The 23980-nt window shown below is 39.7% G+C and overlaps 1 protein-coding gene across 3 annotated transcripts in view; it reads right to left on the bottom strand.

The window, feature by feature from the left end:
* Nucleotides 1–210: 210 nt before the first annotated feature.
* Nucleotides 211–23980, bottom strand: part of nup214 (nucleoporin 214) — a 32551-nt gene continuing 8781 nt past the window's right edge. Inside the window, exons 12-36 of one of the 3 annotated variants that reach the window (XM_083929553.1) lie at nucleotides 23483–23927; nucleotides 23261–23397; nucleotides 23031–23119; nucleotides 21891–21974; nucleotides 20984–21133; nucleotides 19881–20039; nucleotides 18838–18941; nucleotides 18575–18748; nucleotides 18026–18114; nucleotides 17845–17928; nucleotides 17154–17462; nucleotides 16384–16551; nucleotides 15862–15973; nucleotides 13554–13617; nucleotides 12554–12623; nucleotides 12294–12378; nucleotides 11684–11739; nucleotides 10050–11582; nucleotides 8693–8760; nucleotides 7537–7714; nucleotides 7240–7392; nucleotides 5432–5606; nucleotides 3566–3714; nucleotides 2701–2734; nucleotides 211–1303 (exon numbers count right to left, since the gene is read on the bottom strand). In XM_083929553.1, coding sequence (XP_083785679.1) covers nucleotides 1267–1303; nucleotides 2701–2734; nucleotides 3566–3714; nucleotides 5432–5606; nucleotides 7240–7392; nucleotides 7537–7714; nucleotides 8693–8760; nucleotides 10050–11582; nucleotides 11684–11739; nucleotides 12294–12378; nucleotides 12554–12623; nucleotides 13554–13617; nucleotides 15862–15973; nucleotides 16384–16551; nucleotides 17154–17462; nucleotides 17845–17928; nucleotides 18026–18114; nucleotides 18575–18748; nucleotides 18838–18941; nucleotides 19881–20039; nucleotides 20984–21133; nucleotides 21891–21974; nucleotides 23031–23119; nucleotides 23261–23397; nucleotides 23483–23927 — 4706 coding nt within the window. In that variant the 3' untranslated portion in view covers nucleotides 211–1266. The remainder of the gene's footprint in view (nucleotides 1304–2700; nucleotides 2735–3565; nucleotides 3715–5431; nucleotides 5607–7239; nucleotides 7393–7536; nucleotides 7715–8692; nucleotides 8761–10049; nucleotides 11583–11683; nucleotides 11740–12293; nucleotides 12379–12553; nucleotides 12624–13553; nucleotides 13618–15861; nucleotides 15974–16383; nucleotides 16552–17153; nucleotides 17463–17844; nucleotides 17929–18025; nucleotides 18115–18574; nucleotides 18749–18837; nucleotides 18942–19880; nucleotides 20040–20983; nucleotides 21134–21890; nucleotides 21975–23030; nucleotides 23120–23260; nucleotides 23398–23482; nucleotides 23928–23980) is intronic. The other 2 variants (XM_083929554.1, XM_083929555.1) reach the window with 2 other exon arrangements.

Below are 23980 nucleotides of genomic sequence, written 5' to 3'. Positions count from 1 at the left end.
CTTAAATTTGCTTTCAAGAATGTAGAGATCTAAAGTAAGTGAAAAGGTCACATTATGATTTGATGTTTCATAATCACTAAAGCGAATAAATATAGTCATGAGCCATAAACATGACTGCACTATTAATAAAAGAAAAGATTTGAAGACAAATAATTTGAGAAATTCAATTTATTTTCACTTTTTCATGTAAAAATATACATCAAGCGGGGATTCACTGCAAAAAATATTTGAAAAGGAAAATATAACTTTGTCTTCTCTTGCGACCACAATTCTTTTTACTAAGGGAGGACGTCAGCATCCCCCACCCCAACTATAACGACGACAGATATCTTTGGGATCACTTTCAGAGCGATTCGATGGACGATGGAAACAGACAGCCAATCAAATTTACAGGCATTCATGTTCAAACTCTTATACTTCATATTCTTATTAATAGGAATAATGACAAACAAAAGCTAAATCAAGTGCTTTATAAATGTATCTACCTCTTTTATGCAAGTTCATTCAATGTCATTTAAGAAACGCCCCACAGTTATCATTATAGTGATAGTTCTTGGTGTGGACGGCCCTTTACAGTTCAAAATGTTGGGTTTGTTTAATTTTAGTAAATTCTACAAAAGGTGTACATTTTTGACATTCATACGACTAGACTGATTTTGCCATGCTAAGAACACAATTTCACATAATGCAAAGAGTGAACTATGAAGAAGCTTGAGAGTTTTTGTTCTCGACTGTTTAAAAGTGAAACAAAAACTTAAAAATATCGGCTACAAAATGAACCCCGAAAGCCAAAATCCCTCTGGAGCATGAATGTTGACAACAAAGAACGACATGTCTGTAAACTGCATCAATGTGTAACAACGTACTACTATATTTAATGAAGAAGGTCATGGACATGTTTACAACAAGATTATTGAGTTTCCAATGATTGAAGAGAAAGCAAAGAAAAGCAACAACATGCTTTTCCAGGTACCTCACAGTAACTGGTGGCCTAATAGAATACTAAGACCAGGCATAAGCTTCACAAATTAATATACTGTGTAAATCTAGCGAATGAACTGCACTCTACAAGCTGCTCGAAAACTTTTTTTTCTAAAATATTCAAAGGTTTTCTGGAAAAGATAATGCATGTTTATCCTCTTTTTCACTTTATTTAACCCGAATCCAAATGGAAGACAATCTTCGCCTTTTTCCCCCATCACCCATTATGTGGCACAAAGAGCATTGCAGAAAGTACTGTAGCAGTGATGCGGAGGTTTAATAAAACTAGCTTCTCCAACTGGCAAATGTTTGGGGACTTGATCTGGAAATGACAGACAAAGCAGAGAGGGAGAGATTATTGAAAAAGGAGATTCAATGTTTGAAACGATACCAGTTGTAGTATTATTTTTTTAGAATTAGCACAAGACCTGTAAAATTTTTCATTTGAAGTTATGATGCTTTTATTGACATATTGCATTTAAATATTTTTGCCAGCATTAGAATGGTAAAGCTTGATTCAAGTGTTGGAACAGCCAGACAGATAACCTTAGTGAGGCGAAGGTGCTTTATGTTTTTAAAGAGGAAAATAGGAGGAAAATTGGGAATTTTAAGGCGTTCAAGAAGATAAACGAACAAGAGCTGGACGGACAAATGAAAAATAAACACAAACACAAACCATGTGTCTTGTATAGTTTACCAAATATCATTGTAAATGAAATGGCAATACCATTTTAAATTATTTTTCAACCAGAGGATAATAGTTCAAGAATAGTTCTGTCCATCCGTTATCTAATTTTGAGGGCTTTATGGTTCTGGTTGAGGTAAATCACGGATCAAAAAGTTTTTCAAAGTTTGAGATGAAGCGTCAGTCAAAAAAAATAACTAGAGGATTGTTTTGCATATAAAAGAAATATTAATAATGCAATCCAATAGATGTGTACAGCTTAGCAAAGAAACACAATACGCATTAAGATTAATGTACTATGTGAGGAAGTCAAAAGAACAACTAAAAGAGACAGAGAGATGAGGATTATTAACAGCATGTGAATGTGTCGAATAGGCTAAGCTTCGTCTCGACACACTCCTGCACACTTCAGAGTGCATTCCACTGGAACACACCCCGGGGAACACTGGCTGCCATGTCACACGCAGCAGCGAACGGAGGGAGAAGCAGAATAACGGGGTAGGAAGTGGGACTGAGGGATGAGAGACTGAACAGGCACTAACAGAAGCAGTAGGATGGGAATGAAAATCTAATCACAAGGGGGCAATTAGTAAAGAAGTGCTACTAGAGTGTTCAATCACGCACCACCTATTTGAGGGACAGCGACTTTCCACAGGGGGTCACAATGATGAACTGTATTAAGTTTATGCAGCATTGTACAGTATTTACTGTCTTATTTATTGGATCACCTTTTTAAGAATGAATTAATGCATCATTCATTTCTTCCCTGTATTTCAATACAGTGAAATAGCAACAAAGCTGAAAACTTTAAACAAATGAAGAGAACAGAAAAGGAAATAAACAAAGTGTAATTAATCTGAAAGGTTCCAAGGGGAACTGTGTTGTGGTAGAAAGAAATGAGCTTCAGCAGAGTTCAAACACCACAGGCACAAAACACTGCTGCCAGGGCGGAACAGAGAAATAAGGGTCTGTCCATTCATTAGTTTACATACAAGAAGACATCAATTAAAACTAAATGCATTGACAACACTTACTGGTTTGCAGACCCAAAGGTGTTCCCAGTGAACCCTATGAAACAAAATGGGACAAAAAAGTGATTCGTTAGGTGATTGTAACAATAAATCACTATGCACCCGTGAAATTTGTTCCAAAAGATGAAAACCCAAAACTCTAAAGCCATTTATTCACAGCATGACTCACAATAACAAACAGATCTGTGTGCTGCTTCGTACGTAATATGACCTGACAAGCAAAGCTTTGCCACCCAGAAGGTAAAGAAATATAAATGGATTAACAGAGCAATTGGGTTGGTCTCATGTACAATATGTATATGATTAATGACAAAGAGAGAAAAAAGAAACAAGTTGGAAGAAAATGGCGTGAAAACTCCGAATTGCCATGCCTCTGATTTGGGCCATGCCTGCAAACTCAGACATGCTTGGTTGTGAGAAACTAAGCGGTTTCTATTTTATGATGATAATATCCTGTTCTGAATATCAATTTTTACAAACAAATACATTTAAAAAAAATATTTAATTACTATTGCATGTCCTCATGTCAAAGCTTACTAGAATCCCAAACCAGTGCACAGACATGAGATGAACAATTGCATACTGAAATTACAAACGTGATATGCAATGTTTGTATATTATTGTACTAAAGAATGAAAAGAGGATAACACAGGACTGATCTCAACAGCAAGAAGATGCTTTGTCGTTACTACAATTCATCTGCACTGATGTTAGAAAAATCGCATACCAGCTACACTTGAGCCCCTGACCGTGCCGCTTACAATATTGAACGAAGTGGAAGAAGAGGAAGAAGAAAGAGGAAGAAGAAGAAGACATTTAAAGATGATGAGTGAAGAAAAGAAAATGTAAGCTTGAGTATTCGTTTTACCTCCTGTCTGTGGTTGTGGTTGTCCAAACCCTGAGAAGCTACTGGGCGGAGTTCCAAACGCAGTGCCCTGCTGGGCAAGGCCCCCAAATGACGGCGCGCTCTGACTGGCTAGAGCACCAAAGGACGGGCCGCTGGGAGGTGAGGCAAACCTGAAAACGGAAGCAGATACAGACAAATGTAATCTAGTAACAAGAAGGTACAACTACTTCAATGAATATTAAATTAAAATCAAAACATGATACTGAAACAGGGCTGATGAGATAAAATGAGTGAAAACACTAAGACATGGGGCTGGATGTCAATTAACAACCTGCAATTTATTTCTAAATGACAGAAAAAAGGGAGATAGAAACTGAAATGACTATAATGTATATATCCCTTGTTATTAGTAAACATGCTACAAGGCAGAAAGTGTCAGATGGCGTGTGTGTGTGTGTGTGTGTGTGTGTGTGTGTGTGTGTGTGTGTGTGTGTGTGTGTGTGTGTGTGTGTGTGTGTGTGTGTGTGTGTGTGTGTGTGTGTGTGTGTGAGGATTGAGAGACAGGGCTTTAACCGGTAATCCCACTCCCGTTGACTCCCAAGGGAGAGAACAGGGAGTATAAGCAAAACAGAGGGGGAGAGAGCAGGCCAGTTTAATCTGCAGGCAGCATGACCCTGGAGTGAGATTATCTGAGGGGAATAATATAGTCCTGCACAGGCCCCCATGGCTTTGAGTTCATAACCATGCTCACTGTAAAAACACACATGCACATGGTGGACCCACCATGTTAATAAAAGTGGATACGATGGGATGTAGGACAAATAAAATAATCCCCTTCCCAGTAGTTTAAAAAACTACATTTAAATGGGAATAAGGCTGACTATCTGAGGGCTGTAAAGAATTCCCTGTACAGTAAGTGGACCTCGAGGTATCTTTTTTTTTTTTCAACATATCACAGTGTGAAAGCACTCTCCCATAGTACTTGGACAAGGTTCAGTGGGACTTCCCAAACTTACTCCGTTTGGTTAATTTGATCACTTCATCGCTATAATGTTAATAGAGGGTTTAACAATGTGGAGAATGCTGCGCTTCAGTTGCTTAATGTGCTATGCTTCGTGATGTTACACTCAGTAAGAGAGAACACAGATGTTCCGATTACCAAAAAAGATGCTCCATCCCGCAAGCAAAATCCTACTGTCCCGCTCCCCTTCTGTACTGCACAAAAAGCCTGTGACTCAATTCTCAAATTAAACAGTTGCTGTTTTTGCCTTGAATGCCAGAGTTGATACAAACCACAAAGACAAAAAATAGATAAACTTGTACAGTATATGAGGACACTTTTTTATTAGAAATTAGAACATTCGTTTGAATGTCTGAAAAGAATATATACCGTATGTAGTGACCTGTTCAAATCCACTATTTAGTCTTCAGTATGAGCACAACAGACAGCCTGAAGTGCTGTGCCTTGTAGTCCAGCTGAGGACGTTCTTAAAATTTCAAACCGGCTTTATCATCTACAGTCAATCCAGAATGCTGCCACAAGGCTACTCACTAGGTCAAGATGACAATCTCACATAACCCTATACAAACATGGTTCTGCCACTCCCGATTTGCTAAACAAATCGGGAGTGGCAGAACCATGTTGGCAACTTTTGACTTGTACTGGCTACAGTACAAGTCAAAAGTTTGGAGACGCGTTCCCATTAAAGTTAATGGTTAAACATGTCCAAACTTTTGATTGGTACTGTAAATTAATTACTAAATGAATTTACAACATTGTCTCATGGTTATGTATGTACATACTCCTAAAACAATTTTTTTATATAGTTTTACAGTCAATATTTTTTACATTTTTATAGTGTTATAGTCAATATTTAAGTTTCTTACCCAAATCCTCCCATATTAGAAGCAGCTGTTCCCTCTCCAAACACTTTCCCAGCTGAGGGAACCATGTTGTTGGGGGGGAAGGAAGGGCTTGAGCCAAATGCTGCACCAGAACCAAATGCTTGGTTACTACCAAAGGAAGGGGGACTCCCGAACACTGGAGCACTGCCGAAACCACCTGTAGTGGGAAAAATAGATAAGTGCTTAAAAAGGTTTTGTAACAGAAAATAGCTGAACATATACAGGGAGTTATAAGGTCCTCAGCAATGTTTCTTCGAAGAAAAGATAAAAAGAAAGGTCCGCCATGATGCTGGTGGCATGGTGCGACTATATCGTATTAAGCAGGGCAGACACAGCCAACAGGGTAATAACTGTACACTAGTAAATAGATATTAAGAATGAGTAATGTTGTTAATCACATTTCCAATTAGGCATGGGATGATAGGAAAAATTTCATGGACATGCATCTTTTTTTAGTGAAAAACAAAATCGATCAAACCATCTTAAATGAGGTGATTATGAATAATAAAGGTCGCATTTATTAAAAATGTCAAATTATGAACAATATTCATGATTATCCTGATAATGGAAATTCACCACGATCAACCTATTGTGAGTGCCTTTTAATGATCTGTGATTAAATCATTTATTGTCCCATCCCTATTTCCAATAAGAGTGAATATTTTCCCCTATTGTCTGAACATGACTACAGTTACAATACTGTGTCTTGTTGTTTGCAGTCTATTGTGGTTTGGAACAACACACTGTGACAGCTTAATGACAGGATGAATACTTCACACTTATTCAAAGCCTGAGAGGTAGGAGTGGCATGGGAGAAAGGGTGTACTGAAATTACAGCCTGGCTAACAGCATGCCAGTAAATAATTAATTGAGATAATATAACAAGATTACATTCCCTGTACATAGGCCAGTGATATGGCATTAGTGTGCTGAGTGGTACCAGTATCCCAGTGGAGCCAAGGGATAGCCTGGATGGCTAATACAACAATCAAGATTTATTAATTTATTTTACCAAGTATTGCAGAAACATTTTTTGAAATAAAGAACCTAATTTTGAAAACCAAGTAATCTATTTGGGGTGAAATTAAATTAATTCTTAATGCTTATACTGCTAATTTAATTCACACTTGAGCCACTCTAAATTGTTAATCTGCTAAAAGCAGGGTGTATAGGAGCAGTGGGCAGTTTGGCCATTTGAGATATCTAAATAGGCTAAATGCCCTTTAAAAAAAATAAAAATGTTTATTGAGGACAGAATCAGCAAATGACAGTTTGAAAATGATGAAGCTTTAACAGATCATTTAAAGCTTTTTGTGTATCAAATATGCATATACACCGTGACTTGTAGTATTGAGAGGTAACATTGCATCAGCAATATTCTGTCAGGAAATGACAGCACGACTACCTCACTTTCTGCTCTGCCGAGGCGAGGGGATAAGGGGATTAGGTGATAAAGGAGAAAGTTTTGTCAAGAGTCAGCTGATCAGGTAAATGTGTTTAAGGGGGGAATTATGAATTAATGTAGTAATGTTATTACCCCACTATTTACATATGCTTGGCCGCTTGCTCAATTTGAACAAGAGAATGAATCCATAGCCTAAGGACATAGGGGCAGCACATGGAACCAAGTCTGGTCTGAAAATGCCAGCACTATGAATTATCTGATAAAATGTTAACTGCACGCAAGCATCAATTTCAAAGAGTGAATGAGAGTATCTTAAAGGTGAAACAGTAAGGACTGAAGAACCGCAGTGCTATTAGAATATAAAGAAATATGGGGAGAGCTCTACCTGATTTTGCAGGAGTAGAGAAGGAGCCAAATCCCTGGGATGCAACAGTCCCTGCACCAGTGCTGAAGGTCCCACTAGGTTTCTGCTCACCAAAGGAGGACTGTCCAAAACCAAAGGTCTTGGCACCACTACTCCCAAACAGACTGTTGCCACCTAGAGGAGGAGGAAATAGGCAGATAAATGTATCTTTTAAGGGAAGTAAAATGAGGGTTTATTTATGCTAAAGGTGGAACACCCACTCAGCAACATGTGAACATAAGTTAAAATTAAAATATATCAGCAATCTTTCTAGCCTACCTGTCTGAGCAGGCTGTCCAAACCCTCCGGTGGAGGCGCCGGTGCCGAATGGGTTCTTGTTGGCAGCTTCTTCGCTCGGTTTGCCTCCAAGGCCAGAGAAAAACCCTCCACCAGCAGCTGAGCCTGCTGTATTGGCTGAATTTGAGCCAAACAGAGTCCCACCAGATGATGGCTGCTGCTGGGAGAGAAATGAAAGTTTCATTTTACTTTAACACAATACTATTTATAGGTTTATCTATCAATCAATAAAAGAAAAAAGGGGTCCAGAGGAATAGAATCCTTTATTTTAAGTAGGGCTGCAGCTACCGAATCTTTTTGTAATAGAGTATTTTTACCGATTATTCCATCGACTTAGTGAGTGTGCACGTGTGCATGAAGGGAGAGAGGGAGAGAGACGAGACGTGTATGTGTGTGTCGAAGGCAATACACTCGCAATTTACCATGAATAAGTTTACTTTTTAAACAATTCAATGTGGTGCATAAAATTCTACCTGACGCAGGTGTTTACTCAAACAGCTTTCAAAGATAAATGGATTAATTTAGAAAATTAATTAGAGATAGATATCATCAGGAAGAGCGAGTTGCTCTCGTTCTGTTGACCGTAACAACAAACAAGGTACAAAACGCGACACATTCACTTAAACAAAACTATAAAGACTGATCAGGTATGTAACGTTATGCTTAACATTCACGAAAAACTAAACATAGAGAAATTCACAAGGAGAGCTAACTTTACACATTATATTCTTGTTTATCCGTCACTATCGCCCTCCTTAAACCGAACCAGCTGCGCTTGGTGAACTGCCGTTAACAACGGGCTGCTTTGGGCTCAGATGCTGAATCATCCATGTTGTGCTGTTGTGGTATAACAGTTCTAGTTTGCAGTGGACACATTGCACCGTCTTGGCTTCTTTTAAGTGTGAAATGATCCTCTGCCTTTTCCGGATCCAGTGGTGTGCATCCGGAAAAACGGTCTGTGTGTAACAATGATCCCTGCGCTGAACAGGCCGCATAACGCACAAGATAGGAATTGAACAAATCATATAGGGATAGAGATTTTGCCTCAATGCATTTTTGTAATTAGTAGTTAGGTACTCGAGTTACAATGCTATTCATAGGTTGCTCTATCAATAAATAAAAAACCAGTGAATGATACCTGTCCAAATACACTCCCGCTGCCAGCTTGTTGGCCAAACACAGGGGTGGTGGAAGAGCAGCCAAAAGCTGTAACGAGAAGGAAGGAAAAATATAGTTAAGACTGAGACAATTTCTGTCAACTCTGCACAACTAGATGTCATGTAGCCAATGATGCCAGATGTAGTCACCAAAATATACCTTCCCTTTTTTGTCCCCCAAAGAATGAGCTACCCCCTCCCTCCCCCTTAAAGTCTGCAGACAGAAGTGACAGCTGTCCACAGAGACACAGACATTCCCATAATGTGTTGGGAATTTAGAGAATCTTTGGGAACGGGACAGCTCCCCTCATGCCAACCTCCTTACTCAGACTGTCCACACCTCTAACCCAACTGACAGGCTGTATACTACGGACACAATTGGGGGTCTTCCCTCCAGCAATTTAGGTGTTGTCTGACATTTTAGCTTAAACATTGTGAGACACAACTGAACTAGCTGTGTAGTTCTGATTAGTAAATATAACACCACTGAGTGACAACAACTTCTCCAGCAGACTTGTTTTCACGGCTGACTGGTTTGAAATTGAGAATCTTGTATACCCAATTACTTTAAAAGCCTAAAGGTGTAATTTTCCTAATTTATAAATAGCCACAGGATTCCAATATGAATTTGGTGAACTGAAAAGGCTGTGTTTGGATTATATAATGTAATGGCTTGAGTCAGTCAGGTTCAGTGACAGTGAAACTATAATTTGAATATGTCATAGTACATGGACGAAAAATGAGATTGAGCATCACCTGACAAAAAGAACATTTAAAAGTAGTTTAAAGACCTAGCCCAAATAACAACATCGAAAGGGGCAGATACAAAAAAAAAAGAAAAAAAAGAAAAAAAAGGAAAGGGCCAATCTGGATATAATTTAATTGGTCTGTGTGGGCTAAAATGAATCCAGCTCTTTACTGTTCTGTGCTGTCCATCTCAGCCTGCTAGTGTTACAGTGCTGCACTGTTGGTTGGATTGTGTGCTCTGCAAGCTGGTGTCTGCAATTAACCAAAGATCTTTGATGAGGGAAGAAGCTCCACCATTCATATCAATAATTTAAGCTTATAAACCTAATACTTCTGAATTAGAACCTCTAGTATTTGTATATACGAAAAGCTCATAAAATTGTGCCAAACTTAATTAGTTCAATAAATTAGATACATATTTAGCAACATTTAAGTAAATATAAATATGAGTGAGGACACCACTATAGCTATACTAATATTGAATCCCACAGAAATGTTTTTTTTTTTTACTCAGTGAAAAGAAATAAAACCCGTAGCCACAAACTCACCATATTTTTCAAATCCGCTGTAAGAAATCAAGTGCACACTCACCCGATGGCTGTCCAAAGCTGAACCCTGATGATGAGGATGTGGTGGTATTACTCCCAAACACAGACCCTTGCCCGAATCCGGAGCTCTGGCCAAATGCTGGTGCTGTGGTTTGTCCAAACAGCCCTGAGCCTGTGCTGCTGGCTGTGTTGGCACTGCTCGTGCCAAAGGAGAAGGAACTGGCATTGGTAGCAGTAGCAGCACCAAAAAGACCTCCTCCTGTAGTCGCGCTGTTAGAACTTGCTCCAAATGCTGTTTGGCCAAAAGAAAAGCCACCAGATGTTTCAGTGTTGCTGACAGGCTGGCCAAAGCCACTCACCTGACCAAACACAGATTTGCCAAAGCCAGTTCCAGTTGATGTACCAAACGTTGTTGAGCCAAATCCTGTTGATGCTGGGGCTGAAGGTGTTGAGGGGGCTGAGGGGGCTGAGGAAGCTGGAAGTGCAGCAGGTTGCCCAAACACAGTGCTAGCAGTAGTTGTTGTTGTACTGTCGACAACAGTAGCAGTGGGGGTGGTGGCTGCAGTGGCAACTGTGCTGATAACGGGTGTAACTCCAAGGGAACTGCTGTCTGTTGTTGCAGGGGCAGGTTGAGTAAAAATGGAACCTGGTTTGTCAGAACTGGGAACCTGGAATGCTGTTGGAGCTACCTGGGACACAGGTGCTGCAGCAGGGGTGGCAGAAGCTGCAGGGAGCACAGGAGCAGTGGTGGAGGTGGTGCTGTCTGGGGTGGCTTCTATTGTGGGAGCTGCACTGGCTAGTTTTGGAGGGATTGCTTCAGTTGTTTCGTTGATGGAGAGGGGAGGGTCTGCGGTAGGGAAGGATGTGATCAAAGGAGGTGCAGTAGTTGGTGCTGTAACTGCGGCTGCCGTGGTTTCTGTGATGGCTGCATTCGCTGCAGGCTCGTGTACTACAAAGGGACTGGCGCTCTCTACAGGTGGTCCAGTCGAAAGCTCCTTTTCAGGGGGTGGCGTGGGTTCTGAAGGTTGAAAGGAAACCTTTGCTTCCTCTGAAGAAGCTGCAAGAAGACTGCCGAAAGACGTAGGTGAAGCGGAGGCAGTTGAGCTAGACTGGGGAACAGAGAAGGCCGGCTTGGGGAACGGTTCAGGAGGCTTGAACAAACTGCCTGATGCTGCCCCCTTGGACAAGTCTGCTCCTGTAGGATCTTCTGCAGAATTTTGGGCACCTGCAGCAAAGCTAAACTGTGCTACTCCCTTGCCAATACCAAGTCCGGTTTCCCCAAAGGTAAATGAGCCAGCAGCGGGTTTTGTGGATGAATCTTTCGCTTCTTCTCCGTGGCCCACACGGAGTCCAGAGAAACTGCCCAGAGTCTCTCCTCCAATCGTCTTAAGGGGCTGTGGTTCTATCCTGGGGGCAGGTGTGGTAGAGGCAGATTTGTCTCCTGATGTGTTTGTAGCCAGTGTAGGAGAACCACTGCCAAGAGCAGGGGAGGAGGACTTTGAGAATGGCTCCTCTCCAGTCTGCCCAAACAAAAGTTTGCCATTTCCACCAAAGGAGAATTTATTCACATCTTTCCCTGAGAGAGACATAAGGGGAAAAAACAGAAAATGAGGAGGGCCTTTTCCATTTGACATCATCCTACAACTATCTGATACCAAGTTGCTGTATTGCTTTTACCTTGTGACATTCCAACTCCCTGTGTAACAGAAGCAAAACTGAAGCCTGAAGCAGACCTGCAAAAGAAAGGTCACAATTAACCAACAGTGAGACCATATTTTGCTTCTGTAATATGTCAAATTTCCGAGTGGAACAGAATATGTGGGCAGAGTATCAGTTTGAGAGAAATTTGAACAAATCTGGAGAATCACAGTGATTGGAAACTGTAAGTGACTATTCATCTCAACCCCCATCTCCCTTATGTGTGTTTGGATCAGGGGTCAGAGGCAGAGCAAGAAATTAATTAGACCTTAAAAATACTCTTCTGCCACCAAGAGCAGTTTTATTTCATGGGAAGTGTAAGTTGGTTGCCCTAAATCACATTTTGTTGGATAAATAAACTGATGTATAAATCCCCAAGTGCAGACTGAGTCATCAAAAATATTCAACCTTTTACAGGGAGAGGAAAAAGAGGGATTTTGATATATGAATACTTAAAAATGTTTTTGACATTTTTAATTTCACCATGTATTTCCAATAAATAAAACCATTAACATATAATGTACAGTACAAAATGTTACATGTTCTTTGTATTTCAGAATGCTTCTTTCATTTGTATAAGTTGACTCACCCTGATGCGAAGGAGAAACCTTTGCTGGTGCTTTGCTCTGCTGAGCTAGCAGGAGCCCCTGAAACCTCGAGTTTGGGCGGTTGAGCTAAAACACAGATGAAGTCACTCAAAATGTGACCTTGTAAAATAAAATGCCACAATTCTGCACACCTATGATCAAGAATCCTAAGCAATGTTCTCAACTGCAATTTTGTTTATCTGTTACCAAGTCTACCAAAAGAGTAAACTTATGTAGGCGCGTATATCTAAGCAGTGCTTACCAAACATGAAGCTTGACTGTGGGGTGGATGTGCTTTCAGCGGACATCTTCTGGAGAACTTGGGTAGGATTCTGTACAGACAGTTTTAAACAGACATTGGCTATTAGAGAGCCTAAAATCACTACAAATCCTGTACAAGATTTTCAAAAAATCATTATGCGGGTTCCTGTTGAACACACATGTTACAGTGCAGGCTGTAAACCCCATCTTAAGTAGGGTTGGTACCGAAAAAAGGTATTAAAACGGGCTGGACAGAGCTGCTCCACCTACACTTCTTTCTGTCAGTGCAATAAAACCTTTGCAAGTACAAAGCCAATACTTTACCAATACATCTGATTTACAGGCATTAAGTATTAAGTAGAGTATTGATAAAGAACCAAAACCAAGGAGCATCAATAAAAGTAATAAATAGTAAAGATTAAATCTTAACAACACCCATCTCTAATCATAAGGCCGATATAGAGAAACACATGTGACTGGAGATCAGTATGTTTAGGTCATTTCCATGAAATTAAACTTGGGCCTGAACAGTGACGAAGATTTGTGCGAGGAGTTCCCCTGTCACCCAACTGCAATTTGTAACATCAACATGGGAGGCAGCTGGGACATTTCTCACCCAGGCAGTTAATGGTTGCTTTACATGCAAAACTGTCAGCAATCTGTGAATTCTCACAAGTTGGATTTTCTTTAGAGTTGCAGGGAGAGTTATTCTGACACTGAATTTGCTTTAAATTTGGAATTTTTAGGTAACTAGATGTAAATGGATAAACAAAAAAAAAACAACATTCAAGTATGGCTGCACCGTGAAGTTCAGCTTTTAAAATGATCAACCATTACAAGTTGTCAAGTGAAAATTTTTACATTTCTTTTATCCAAGTAATGTTTTTATCAGAGAAGCATATCTGGATTTTAAGATGAATGGACTATTTTAAGAATAATGTTTCCCTTAAAAGGTTGTGATATAGCTAGTAAAAATATATGACAAGATGTATAGTATTTACTCGTTTGGCCTGGTTGGAAGAAACTGTTGAAAAGCCCGGAACTGCTGGATCTGGTATTGATGAGCTGGGAAAGAGAGCAGAAGGAGGTGAGGAGAGAGTGTTCAGGTTTTTTTTTCTGTCCACAAAGAACAAATACAACACACGCTTTAAATTTAGTGAAATGGTTCATGTTAAATAAAATAAGTTTCTGCAACCAAAAACCTGGGTTGCATCCCACAATAAAATGCTATTCAGTAGGCTAAAACAGTAAAGGAGATTTTTTTGTATGTCCCAAACCTATGAAACCAATAGTACATAAATTGCACAGCATTTTTAACTGACAATGGAAAGCAAACAATGCACCGCTGTAATGTTAATAACGCTTAAATTTACATTTCTACATATTAAAAATCGGTGATCCATCTGCAACCAATAGACTAGTAATTAACTTTTAAAAGCTGAGGTTGGCGTTGTTCCCATGGTTATGGCTCTATGACGTGGTAATTACAGCTCATTGCGTCCAAAATATGTCATACTTATCAGGGGTCAAAGTAAGAAACAATTTGTTGGGCTAAACAGTTGTCCAGAAGGAAATTTTTTACAATGTATTAAATTAAGTACTATATTATCGATGTAAAATTGCTGAAATCAGGTATGGTGCCTAAGAACTGTAAGCACTCAGTTATATACATATTGAGTATGTAGTACATAGTATGTGATTTCAGATGCAACCCTGGTCTCCTGCTACCAAATTTTTTTTTGGTGAAAATGTAATATTACGGCTTATCTCTCTTTTTTTTCATATGTTGTAACAGTTTTCACACTGACCACTTAATTTACAGTTCAGGTCCAAATAAATGAACATTTTAACAAAATCTGTCACTATACTATTTAAAATCTTGGGAGCACATACTGTATTTATTGGAAATTTTGTTTTGCTATAACAAACTATATGTAGCTGAGAATGATTTGAAGAAATGTCTGAACCGAGTCTGGAAAGGAGTAGGTTAGTGTGGAATCAGGGATAAGCCCATTTTCATCATCTTATAATGACTTGCTTTGCTTGTTTGTTATTGTGAGCAGGCTTTATTTGGGAAAAGCCCCAAGGAGGGATGGCCTGAAATATCAAAACACACAAAAATTGAGCACAGCCCAGTGAGGCAGAAAGGGTAAGGTGCAGGAGACTGGAAGGGGCAAAACAAGAGAATGTGAATCATGGAGTGACTAAAGAGCAAGAATTAAAAGCATGAAAAAGGAAGTAAAGAGGATAATGGTATGGAAAGAGACAATTAGACACACAATTAGTGTGCATACAGTGCAGTCTAAGTAATCACACTTGTTTTGTTTTGGCTCCATTCTCCAGTAAACTATGAACTGTAAGACTATAGCGTTGACTTTCAACCCCCTGCTCCCCCACCCATTCATTGGCTAAGATGCGGTGGAGTCAGTGACCTGATAAATCTATGCCGGAGAGACAGACTCAAAACAAACACAGGACTCTTTGAGGACTATCTACTCACCCTATCAAAAATACAAGCATGATTAACGCCATAAATATTCTTCAACATTCTAGACATATAGAACAGATGGATAAAAAAATACTTTAGAAATCACAAAATAGTAGCTAACTGACTTTATCTGCCATGTCAATTAAAATATGACTTGTACCAAAAAAACTCCATTTCAATTCAAAGTGAAATGCTTGAAAACTAGCCTGACAACCAGACAAATCTGCAGAGCGGATCTGACAATTCAGTCTGGCTGTCTACCATTCAGACAGATTTTCAGGCAGCCAAGCCCTTGGTGGACCAAGCACATCTGTCTATCTCACATGGGGCGGGTTTAAGACGATGACTGACATAACTGGCATTTCCCGTCCATTGCAACATACCAGGCTCACAAAATTCAAATCAAACTGGAAAACTAGGCAGCGATGATTTAAATGAATCAAGATTATTTTACTGTATCAACTATTTATTGCATCATATGTTTTCAGAGTGTCTCTCATTGTAGGTCTATCCAATTGTGTCCAGAGGCCTTTGGGTCTGCATTGTTGATAATGCTTGGAAATCGAAAATAACCGAAGAGGCTCCAGACTAACACACATTTGCAAATTCTTCTGTCAAAGCCAGGCTACAAAGACACCAGGACATAACGTTATCTTGACTTTGAGCTTTGAAGAACCAACCACACATCTGGAATGGCAGACAATAATTCATGGGTTAACAGCTAAATGTGTCATCAAACTACGTGTGACTTACTATGATCACTTACTAAAGGAAATTTCATGACATAACCCAAAGAAATATGTATCCTTTTGATTTTTTACCTGATAATATTGGAAACCGGGATAGGAGGCCCTTTGTCCTTGAGCTCCTGGACATTAACCACCTGAGGAACAGTCTTCAAAGTGGACTCTGTCAAGGAAGTATTGACAACAGCTGGAATACACACAAATATGTTTGTGAGCAATTTTCACACAGAGATGAGACAATGTTTCTATTTAAAAAAAGAACATATCAGACAGGTGAATTTAAATTGATTAAATGTTTCCATGGTGATTTAAGCCTGGTTTGAATTGTACTCGGACAGTTTTAAGTAATTCTCGGATATTTTGGGGCACCACTGAGCTGGGACATAAAGCTACAAGGCTCACATTATTTGGTCTAGAAGTCTGTGTCTCCCCCTGGTGAATTATATTGGGCATGGCAGTACAATATTTTATAAACAGCTAGTTATACATACAGTGTTAACAACTTAAAAGATTTTACACTAACATTTAAAAATAAACAAATAAATAATTACTTTTAATTGCAGTCACAGAGTGTTGACTGTTGCATATTGTTCCTACCTGTCTTCTGTGTGGCCATCTGCCTGCGTAGAGCAGCAGTGGCGGCAGCCTGCTGGGCAGTGATGGTGACGGGGATGGTCCTCTCAGTTGGTGGGGCTCCATGTTTTACTGTCTTTGTGGCAAGAGCAGTGCTTTCAGCCCCGCTGAGGTTGATCTTATTGGTTGGAACTGAAATATTACGGTACTACATTGAGCAACATTTATGAAACAAAGCATGTCTACTAGTGTTTAGCAGCTGCACTTTATGTTAAGCCCAGTTCAAATAAAACATTCACCACAAGACGAAACTGTTCCAACAGCCATTAGCTCATAGCAAGTCAGCTAGTCAAGTCAATTACACACTGTCAGCTGGTTAAAATGGCAGTTTTGGATGAAGGCTCTATGAGCGTGCATGCAAGACAGAAAGAGAGAAAGAGAGTCAAGCGAGCTAGAGAATAGATACAGAGAGGTAGCACCATTATCAAGAATAAAGAGAACACAAATTGTGAATCATAGAAATTAAATGTTATTTTTACAGTTTCATCACTTCAAGAAGCCTGAAAAGTCAGAAGTTATAACGGAAGTACAGCGAGTCAATACAATGATGATGACACACCGTCTAGTTTTGTTTAAGAATGTTGCTGATCTGTGCAGTGCAACTGGTTGCAAGTTTCCAATTGACTAGTCGCCAAATTGTGATCTGAACTGGACTTACATGTGACATTCAAAAGCAGTGATCTCACAGCTTTGAATGCCAAACAACTCTATAACAATAGTTGTGATTTACTTACCAGGGCTGGCAATAGGGCTGAGTCCAAAGCCCATACCCTGTACTGAGTGAATTTTTGTTAAAGGGGTGGACTGGATGGCCCCAAAGCCTGGCTGGATAGAGGGCGTTCTCACAACTGTGGGGTGGCGGGGTGTAGACAAGGCTGGAGGAATGAGATTAAGGGAAAGGGGTTCTGGCTCCAATTCCTCCTCCTCAAGCTCCAAGTCAGCTGGGTGAGGCTCCAGGGACTGGGAGAGGGAGGATGTCGAGCTCACTTCATCCAAATCCTCATAATATTTAGGTGAAAGGAAGGCTGAGCGGGACAGGTTGGCTGGAAAAGAATAGATAAAGAACATCTTGAACACCAATAACTGTGGTATAACTTCATTATGGTAATATTTTCAAACACTGTATTCAACAAACATTTCAACATGAATCTCTCTGACACCATGGAGCTCCACAAATGGTGAATTTTGACAAGGTATTTGCAGTTCTGATAAAATAATTGAACTGAAAATCAAGTCTACAGTTGTATTTGTTGTTTTAAAGTAGCTTTTAAATGCACTGATGATTTAATAGGTTACATCTTTTTACATTGATAATTTATCAAACCTTGACACAGCCACACATTTCTAGTCAGTAAAATTTACACAACACAAATCACAGAATATTGCGGCAACCCTTGTTAAAATTAGTCTGAGCATGATGTGTACCTGGTGCAGTTGAGCGGACAGGAGGCATCTGCCCCTTAGAGAGGAAGTTACGCAGCTGGGACTGTTTCACTGGGGATATCTTGACTTTTGGAGGAACATTGAGGATTAGTATATGTTGAGATTAAGAAACGTGATATATTTTATTCTTTTTTTTATGAAAATATAAAAATATTGATGATACCTGGAGATTTGGGTTTGGTCTTAGGAGGGTTGGGCTCCAGCCTGGTTTTCACAAGCGTATTCCTTAAACTCTCAAGCTCACTTTCCAAACTGTCATAAAACACAGATACAAGTTGTTTAAGTTTCAAACAACACCTTTTCTAAGAGCCATTTGCAGTGTACTAATGCACATGATTAGAAATGAATGTTAATATCCTGTGAAGGCTTCCAAACTGAAAGAAATAAGTGCAATCTTTATGTTATTAATGGATTATGAGGGTTATATTACACCCAGTTATGAAAACAAAATAACCTTCTTAGTTGTAATTTATCCAGTTTAATTATAGAAAAACTGTTCTAGATTGCGAATTGCACCCAATTAAAGTCAGGGTTAACTTGAAATATGAAGTATTTGATTCCACAACCGACTCTGCAGTCTCCTCTCTCACAACAAACTCAAAATCTACAAAATTAATCATTTTTATCATCAATATTATATAATTATCATTAATTTATTCTTGAGATTTTCCCATTCCTTCATCCCTTCTCCTCATTCTTTGTCAGATCCTACCCTGCAGTTGTTGCTGTAGCAGCACTGCGGTTAATAGATGGAGTCTTGTTGTACAAGCGTAGTGAAGTGAGTTGCTTAATCAACTGGTCCAATCGGTTCTTCTGCTGGTTGATGATGTACAGGTTGTTGGCCAGTGTAGTGAACAGTCCCTCACGCCCTGGCACGACCATGTGTCTGTGAGAAAGATAATCATTTTACAACAAAATTATATTTAATGCCAAATCTTTTCAGTATCGAATACATAAATAGCTGGTAATGCTTACTTCTGCTTTTTCTTCTTCTCCAGGTGTTTCTCCCATTCCACATCCAACACATCATTGACATCTTCCACAGCAAACATAGTATACTGGTACAGCTTGCGAATCTCCTAAATAAGGAAGATTTTCAAGAAAATACACACAACACGATGAGTATGTAGGGGATTCATTTAAAGTACGTCCACACGATCGAAAACAACCTTTTTTGTCTTCATCGCTTTAAAAGGTTTTCCGTCCACGCAGACTTTGCTCAAAAAATATCTGCGTTCACACGAAACCAGTGAATCCGGCTAAAAATGCTGTAATACACATGCCAGGATGTGGCACTGTAACTGCCACCTAAATACACCAACAAAGGAGAAGAAGAGAGGGAGCGCTGCTGTTGTGTATAATCCTAATACAAACACCGAAGACTTTCTCGCCAAATCTGTCGACTTCCAAAATCCTAATCCATCCTATAGAGAAATCTGTCTGTTATTTTGTGGTGTTCTCGACACTCTGATGCACAAATCCCTCTGTAGTTAGTGTACTTAGCGAGTAGAGGGTGCAGATTTGAGCCCCTTCCCCATCCCAAAGCACTCACAGACAGGCACTATCAGGCTACTTTTTGCGACCTTTTTGACAACTTTATTTATAAAAAGCTCCTAGTGACCAGTGACATATTCAGACCATCAGGGAAAAGGGAGAAATCTATGGTCAGCCTAATTCATTCCCATGCAGATGCTCAGAGTCCAGTTCAGTAAACGGTCTATGGGTCTGTGTCTCTCTCCAAGCATGTGACACTACGGGGGTAAAGGCCGGAGGTGGTGCGATGACGGCATCGTTAAAGTATGCAGTCCAGACGACAACCCCGCAGGGAGCGTTCTCAAACATTCCCACTCTGGGACCTGGTTACACAAAATACAGTGTTCAGGCTTCAGTAACACCGGCTGCGTGTGGCTGGCCGGCCAAAACGATACTAAAGTTGTACGGTTACAGGAAAAAGCGTCTTCGTGTGGACGGGCCCTTAAAGGCTTTACAAAAAGTATCCATTCATGCAAACATTTCACCTTGAGCTGTTCCTCACTGCGTGGGTCCAGAGGTTTCTTGTACAACAGCTGTCTGTAATTTCTGTCTCTGCTCAGCTCACTCTGGGTCTTGGCTTCTTCTGCCCCAGCAAAGCCCTCCAGTAAGGTGGTCTTCAGTGTACCAACGTCCCCATGGAGAGACTGCGAATCAGGAAAACAGGTTGTTGAGTTAAGCTACAATAACCGTGATTCAACAAGGAGAACAAAACTATTAAACTAAATCGACAAAACAAACAACTTAATATGCATGACATTATAGATGTTGTAGTAGTTGAGTGGAGGTGATTATTCCAGAGCAGTTTAGATCTTATTTTAAAGCAAACTCACAGTTACATTCATATTCAACACGTATCATCACATCTTCATCCTCCTAAATTTCTCACTGATCTGTCAATTGTCAATTATCGCTAAGATTTTGAGGAACCAAACTATGGATTGACTTTTTCTATTTGGCTAATAAATGTTTCTCGATAGAGTGTTACAAAAGATGCTTAAAAAAACATTTAATTGCAGGTGTTAAGGGGTCAATACAGTAAAAATAATCACCCTTGAAAATTATTATTGTTCTTTCTTGTCTTTTTTTAGGTTGGGCCCAGAGACCTATGGCAGAGACCCAGTAAACGGCTAAATCAACATTAGTCCTATAACAACCGTGAGCACGTAAACTGCCTATTCACAAACATGGCGTGATGCTTATAAACCTCCAAGCATGCTGCTGCTACATTGGGCGCTGCCGCTACATTGGGCACTGCCGCTGCATTGGGCACTGCCGCTGCATTGGGCACTGCCGCTGCATTGGGCACTGCTGCTACATTGGGCGCTGCTGCTACATTGGGCGCTGCTGCTACATTGGGCGCTGCTGCTACACTGGCCGCTGCCGCCTCCTCCATGGGCAATGAATGGAACAGCCGCCGCAAAGAGTTTTCACCACATATCATGTGTAGGGGCCTTAAGATTGTTGCATTCTGAGTCAGAGGCAGCTGTAATTGGTAAGATTTACCTGGTGAGTGTTATTTAGCTAACAAGGATACGGGTTTGTCCAAACAATATCTGAACAGGTTTGGATTTTCCAATTGTGGTCTTACCTCTGTTGTTTCCTTGATCTCCAGGGTGAAAATATGGAGGTCTTCTGACTCCTTTCTCAACCCCTTCATCTCCTCATTGGTGCCAACCTTAAAGTCAGCTCTGGCGCTTCGTGCCTTAAGATCATCTAACTCCTTCTGGAAGTGTGCAATCTGATGACATGTCAAAGACATGTTTAGTGACCAAACAAGTGGATGAATCATTTCAACACTGGGTGTACAGTACATCAGTAGTGGAACAAATACTCAGATTGTTAGAAACAGCAGTGTACAAATACTCTGTTACGAACAAGGCATGTATTTAAAATTGTACTTAAAAAAGAAAGAATTAGAGCTGCAAATATGAATCCATTAGTTATTATTTTTTGATTGCAGCTTCTTGAATGTGAATATGTTTTGGTTACTCCTCTGGCAGTAAACTGAATGTCTCTGAGTTGTGGACAAAACAAGACATTTAAGGATGTCGTCTTGAGCTTTAGGGAACACTGTTTGACTTTGTTCACCATTTTCTGACATTTTATAGTCCAAACAACAAATTGATCAATCAATAAAAATGCATCATAACTATCTTGAGGTATATTGTGTTTTTTTGTACAATGTAGTCTACAGTTTAAATATATCAAAACATAAAAAGCATTTTTATGAAGTGTCAGGACAGTTATATAAACCGTATTCCATTATCACTTTACCCTAACGTTACAGTCTGACCCAGTCATATACTATTAGCAAGCTAACATTCAGTTAGTTAACCTAGCTTAATTACTGAACAGTTTATATATATAGTATGTAACTACCATTATGCTAGTATTATTTCCCCCAATATGATTTGGGACACAATGCTCTCACTTTTCTTTTTAAGTTCACCAATGAAAAATGGTGCATGGTAGCCTACTTGAATGATATGCCTCACCTCCTCCAATATACCAGCCATGATGGGATCAGAGTCTTTCTTTTGCTGTAGTTGTTTCTCCAGGGCCTTCACACTAACAGCTGCCTGCTGGTGAAGTGATAAAAAAAATTATAACCTACATTTAAGTCAACAGGAAACACACACCTGCAATTAAACACAATATAAAAAGAAAAAACAGCAATATTTTTCTGTAATCAAATATAGCCACTTTTCTTCTGCCACCAACAGTTGGTTTCAGTTGAACATTCTGTTGCTAGTAGCAACCGCTACAAACACAGTTCCATAGCAGTTTGAGTTTAACTGACATCGTTACATCCGCCATTTGTCAGATCTGTTACAGGGGGAAATTATTTAACATTTACCATGCAGATGTTGAATTTTTCTACTTTCCCAATGGCATGGTTGGAAGTATTAACATACCTCTCTTATGATTGTTGAGTTGTGATTTCTAAATTAAATACGATTAGTATACTGCTTACAAGCTAGCCATTATACTAGTGTTTGTGGCTAATGTGTTGATAATATAAACTGTTGTGGCTGATTTTATGTATCTTACGCTTTTTACTTTTAATCTAGTGGATGTTTCCTAGATTAATTACTGTGGTGTACTTCCTATAGAGATTGAATGTTGTTCATTCACTGGTGATACATTGTTTCTTAATACAATGACGTACAATCGTATTGCTAAATGACAGTTTTTGTACTGTACTGTCATTTTGCCAATAATTATAGTTCATCACTAATCTACTCTACTGTTTTTATAGGAAGCAATTGTTAAACTGTTAAAGTTCAACTGTCGTCTTTACTCTTTGTTGAAAGTTTGTTTGACTCACTGTATAGCTGTGCACCTACACATGTACATTCATTTATCTGACTTAGGTACTTTACACATTAAATATTTTACAGTCAAGCCAAAGTTGCATTAAGGGTGTTGAGATGATGAAAACGGAGGAATAATGCCAATACCGTCTAACTGAACATACCTATGGTTCTTAAATATCAAGGACACGTTTAGTGTACTAATGTAGAATTTATGCATTCAGTGTGGTGGATATGTTTATCTTTTAAGCAAAACAACTATTAGAAGATGTCTATTTAATATATGAACAGAACAATTCCTGGATAACAAACAGACAGGACCTGTTGAGTTTGGACACGGCCCTGGGCAGCAGGAGCAGGTTTCTGGACGACTGTGGGTTGTATGCTGGTTTGAACTGGACGCACTGGGGCTGAGACAAAACCAAAAATATTAGAATCACAACCCAAGCTTTGAACACTTATGATTTAAGAAAAAAAGTTGATTAAAAAGCTAAATAGAATGGCTCTTGTGCAAAATATAAAGTAAAGGAAATGAGACAAGACTTTCTTACTCAATACAGCTGGAGGCTTAGAGGCTGAGATTGGAGGGGCGGTCAAACTACTGGAATTGGAGGTAACTGTTTTGGGCAGCGAGGAATTAAATGAGAAAGACTGTGGGGATGGTGCAGGGGTCTCCAGTGCTGAAAACCTTAGGAAAGAGCAGAACGATTTTTAAAGTTTTTTTTCTCTGTATGTAAACAAGTTGTAATGTCAAAAAGTAAATAATTATTTACCTCTCATTTAGATTAAGTTTGACTGTTGGTGGGGAGGCAGCAGCAATGCTCTGGGGTGTTGGAACTAGAACTGGAGCTGCCACTGCTGATGGTTTGATGGAAGGGGTGAAAGAAAATGCTGAAGGTGCTGAGGGAGTGTCAGAGGGAGGTTTGGAGACAAATGACAAGCCTGAGGATCCTGAGGCAAAAGGTGTGGATACCCCCAGGGAGAAAGCTGGAGGGACAGGCATGGAGCATGTAGCTGGGACCGAAAAACTGAAGCCTGATGATGATGCAACCGACGACGGCACAGGAGCTGTGGGAACAATGCTGAATGGGGCAGAGGATGATGCAGCAGGGGCTAGAGGAGTGGAAGCAGCTAACGAAGTAAGACCAAGGTTTGGGAATGTTGCTGGGGCAGATGGGAAGGAGGAAGTGATCTTGGGTGGTTGGGCTGCCAAAGAACCTGTCAACAGAAAAGAAATTTGTTTTTATTTGATAACATCACATGGTAGGCAA

Source organism: Echiichthys vipera (genome assembly GCF_963691815.1).
Source record: "Echiichthys vipera genome assembly, chromosome: 16".
Taxonomy (NCBI): Eukaryota; Metazoa; Chordata; class Actinopteri; order Perciformes; family Trachinidae; genus Echiichthys; species Echiichthys vipera.
This window is presented reverse-complemented; position numbering and strand designations above follow the sequence as displayed.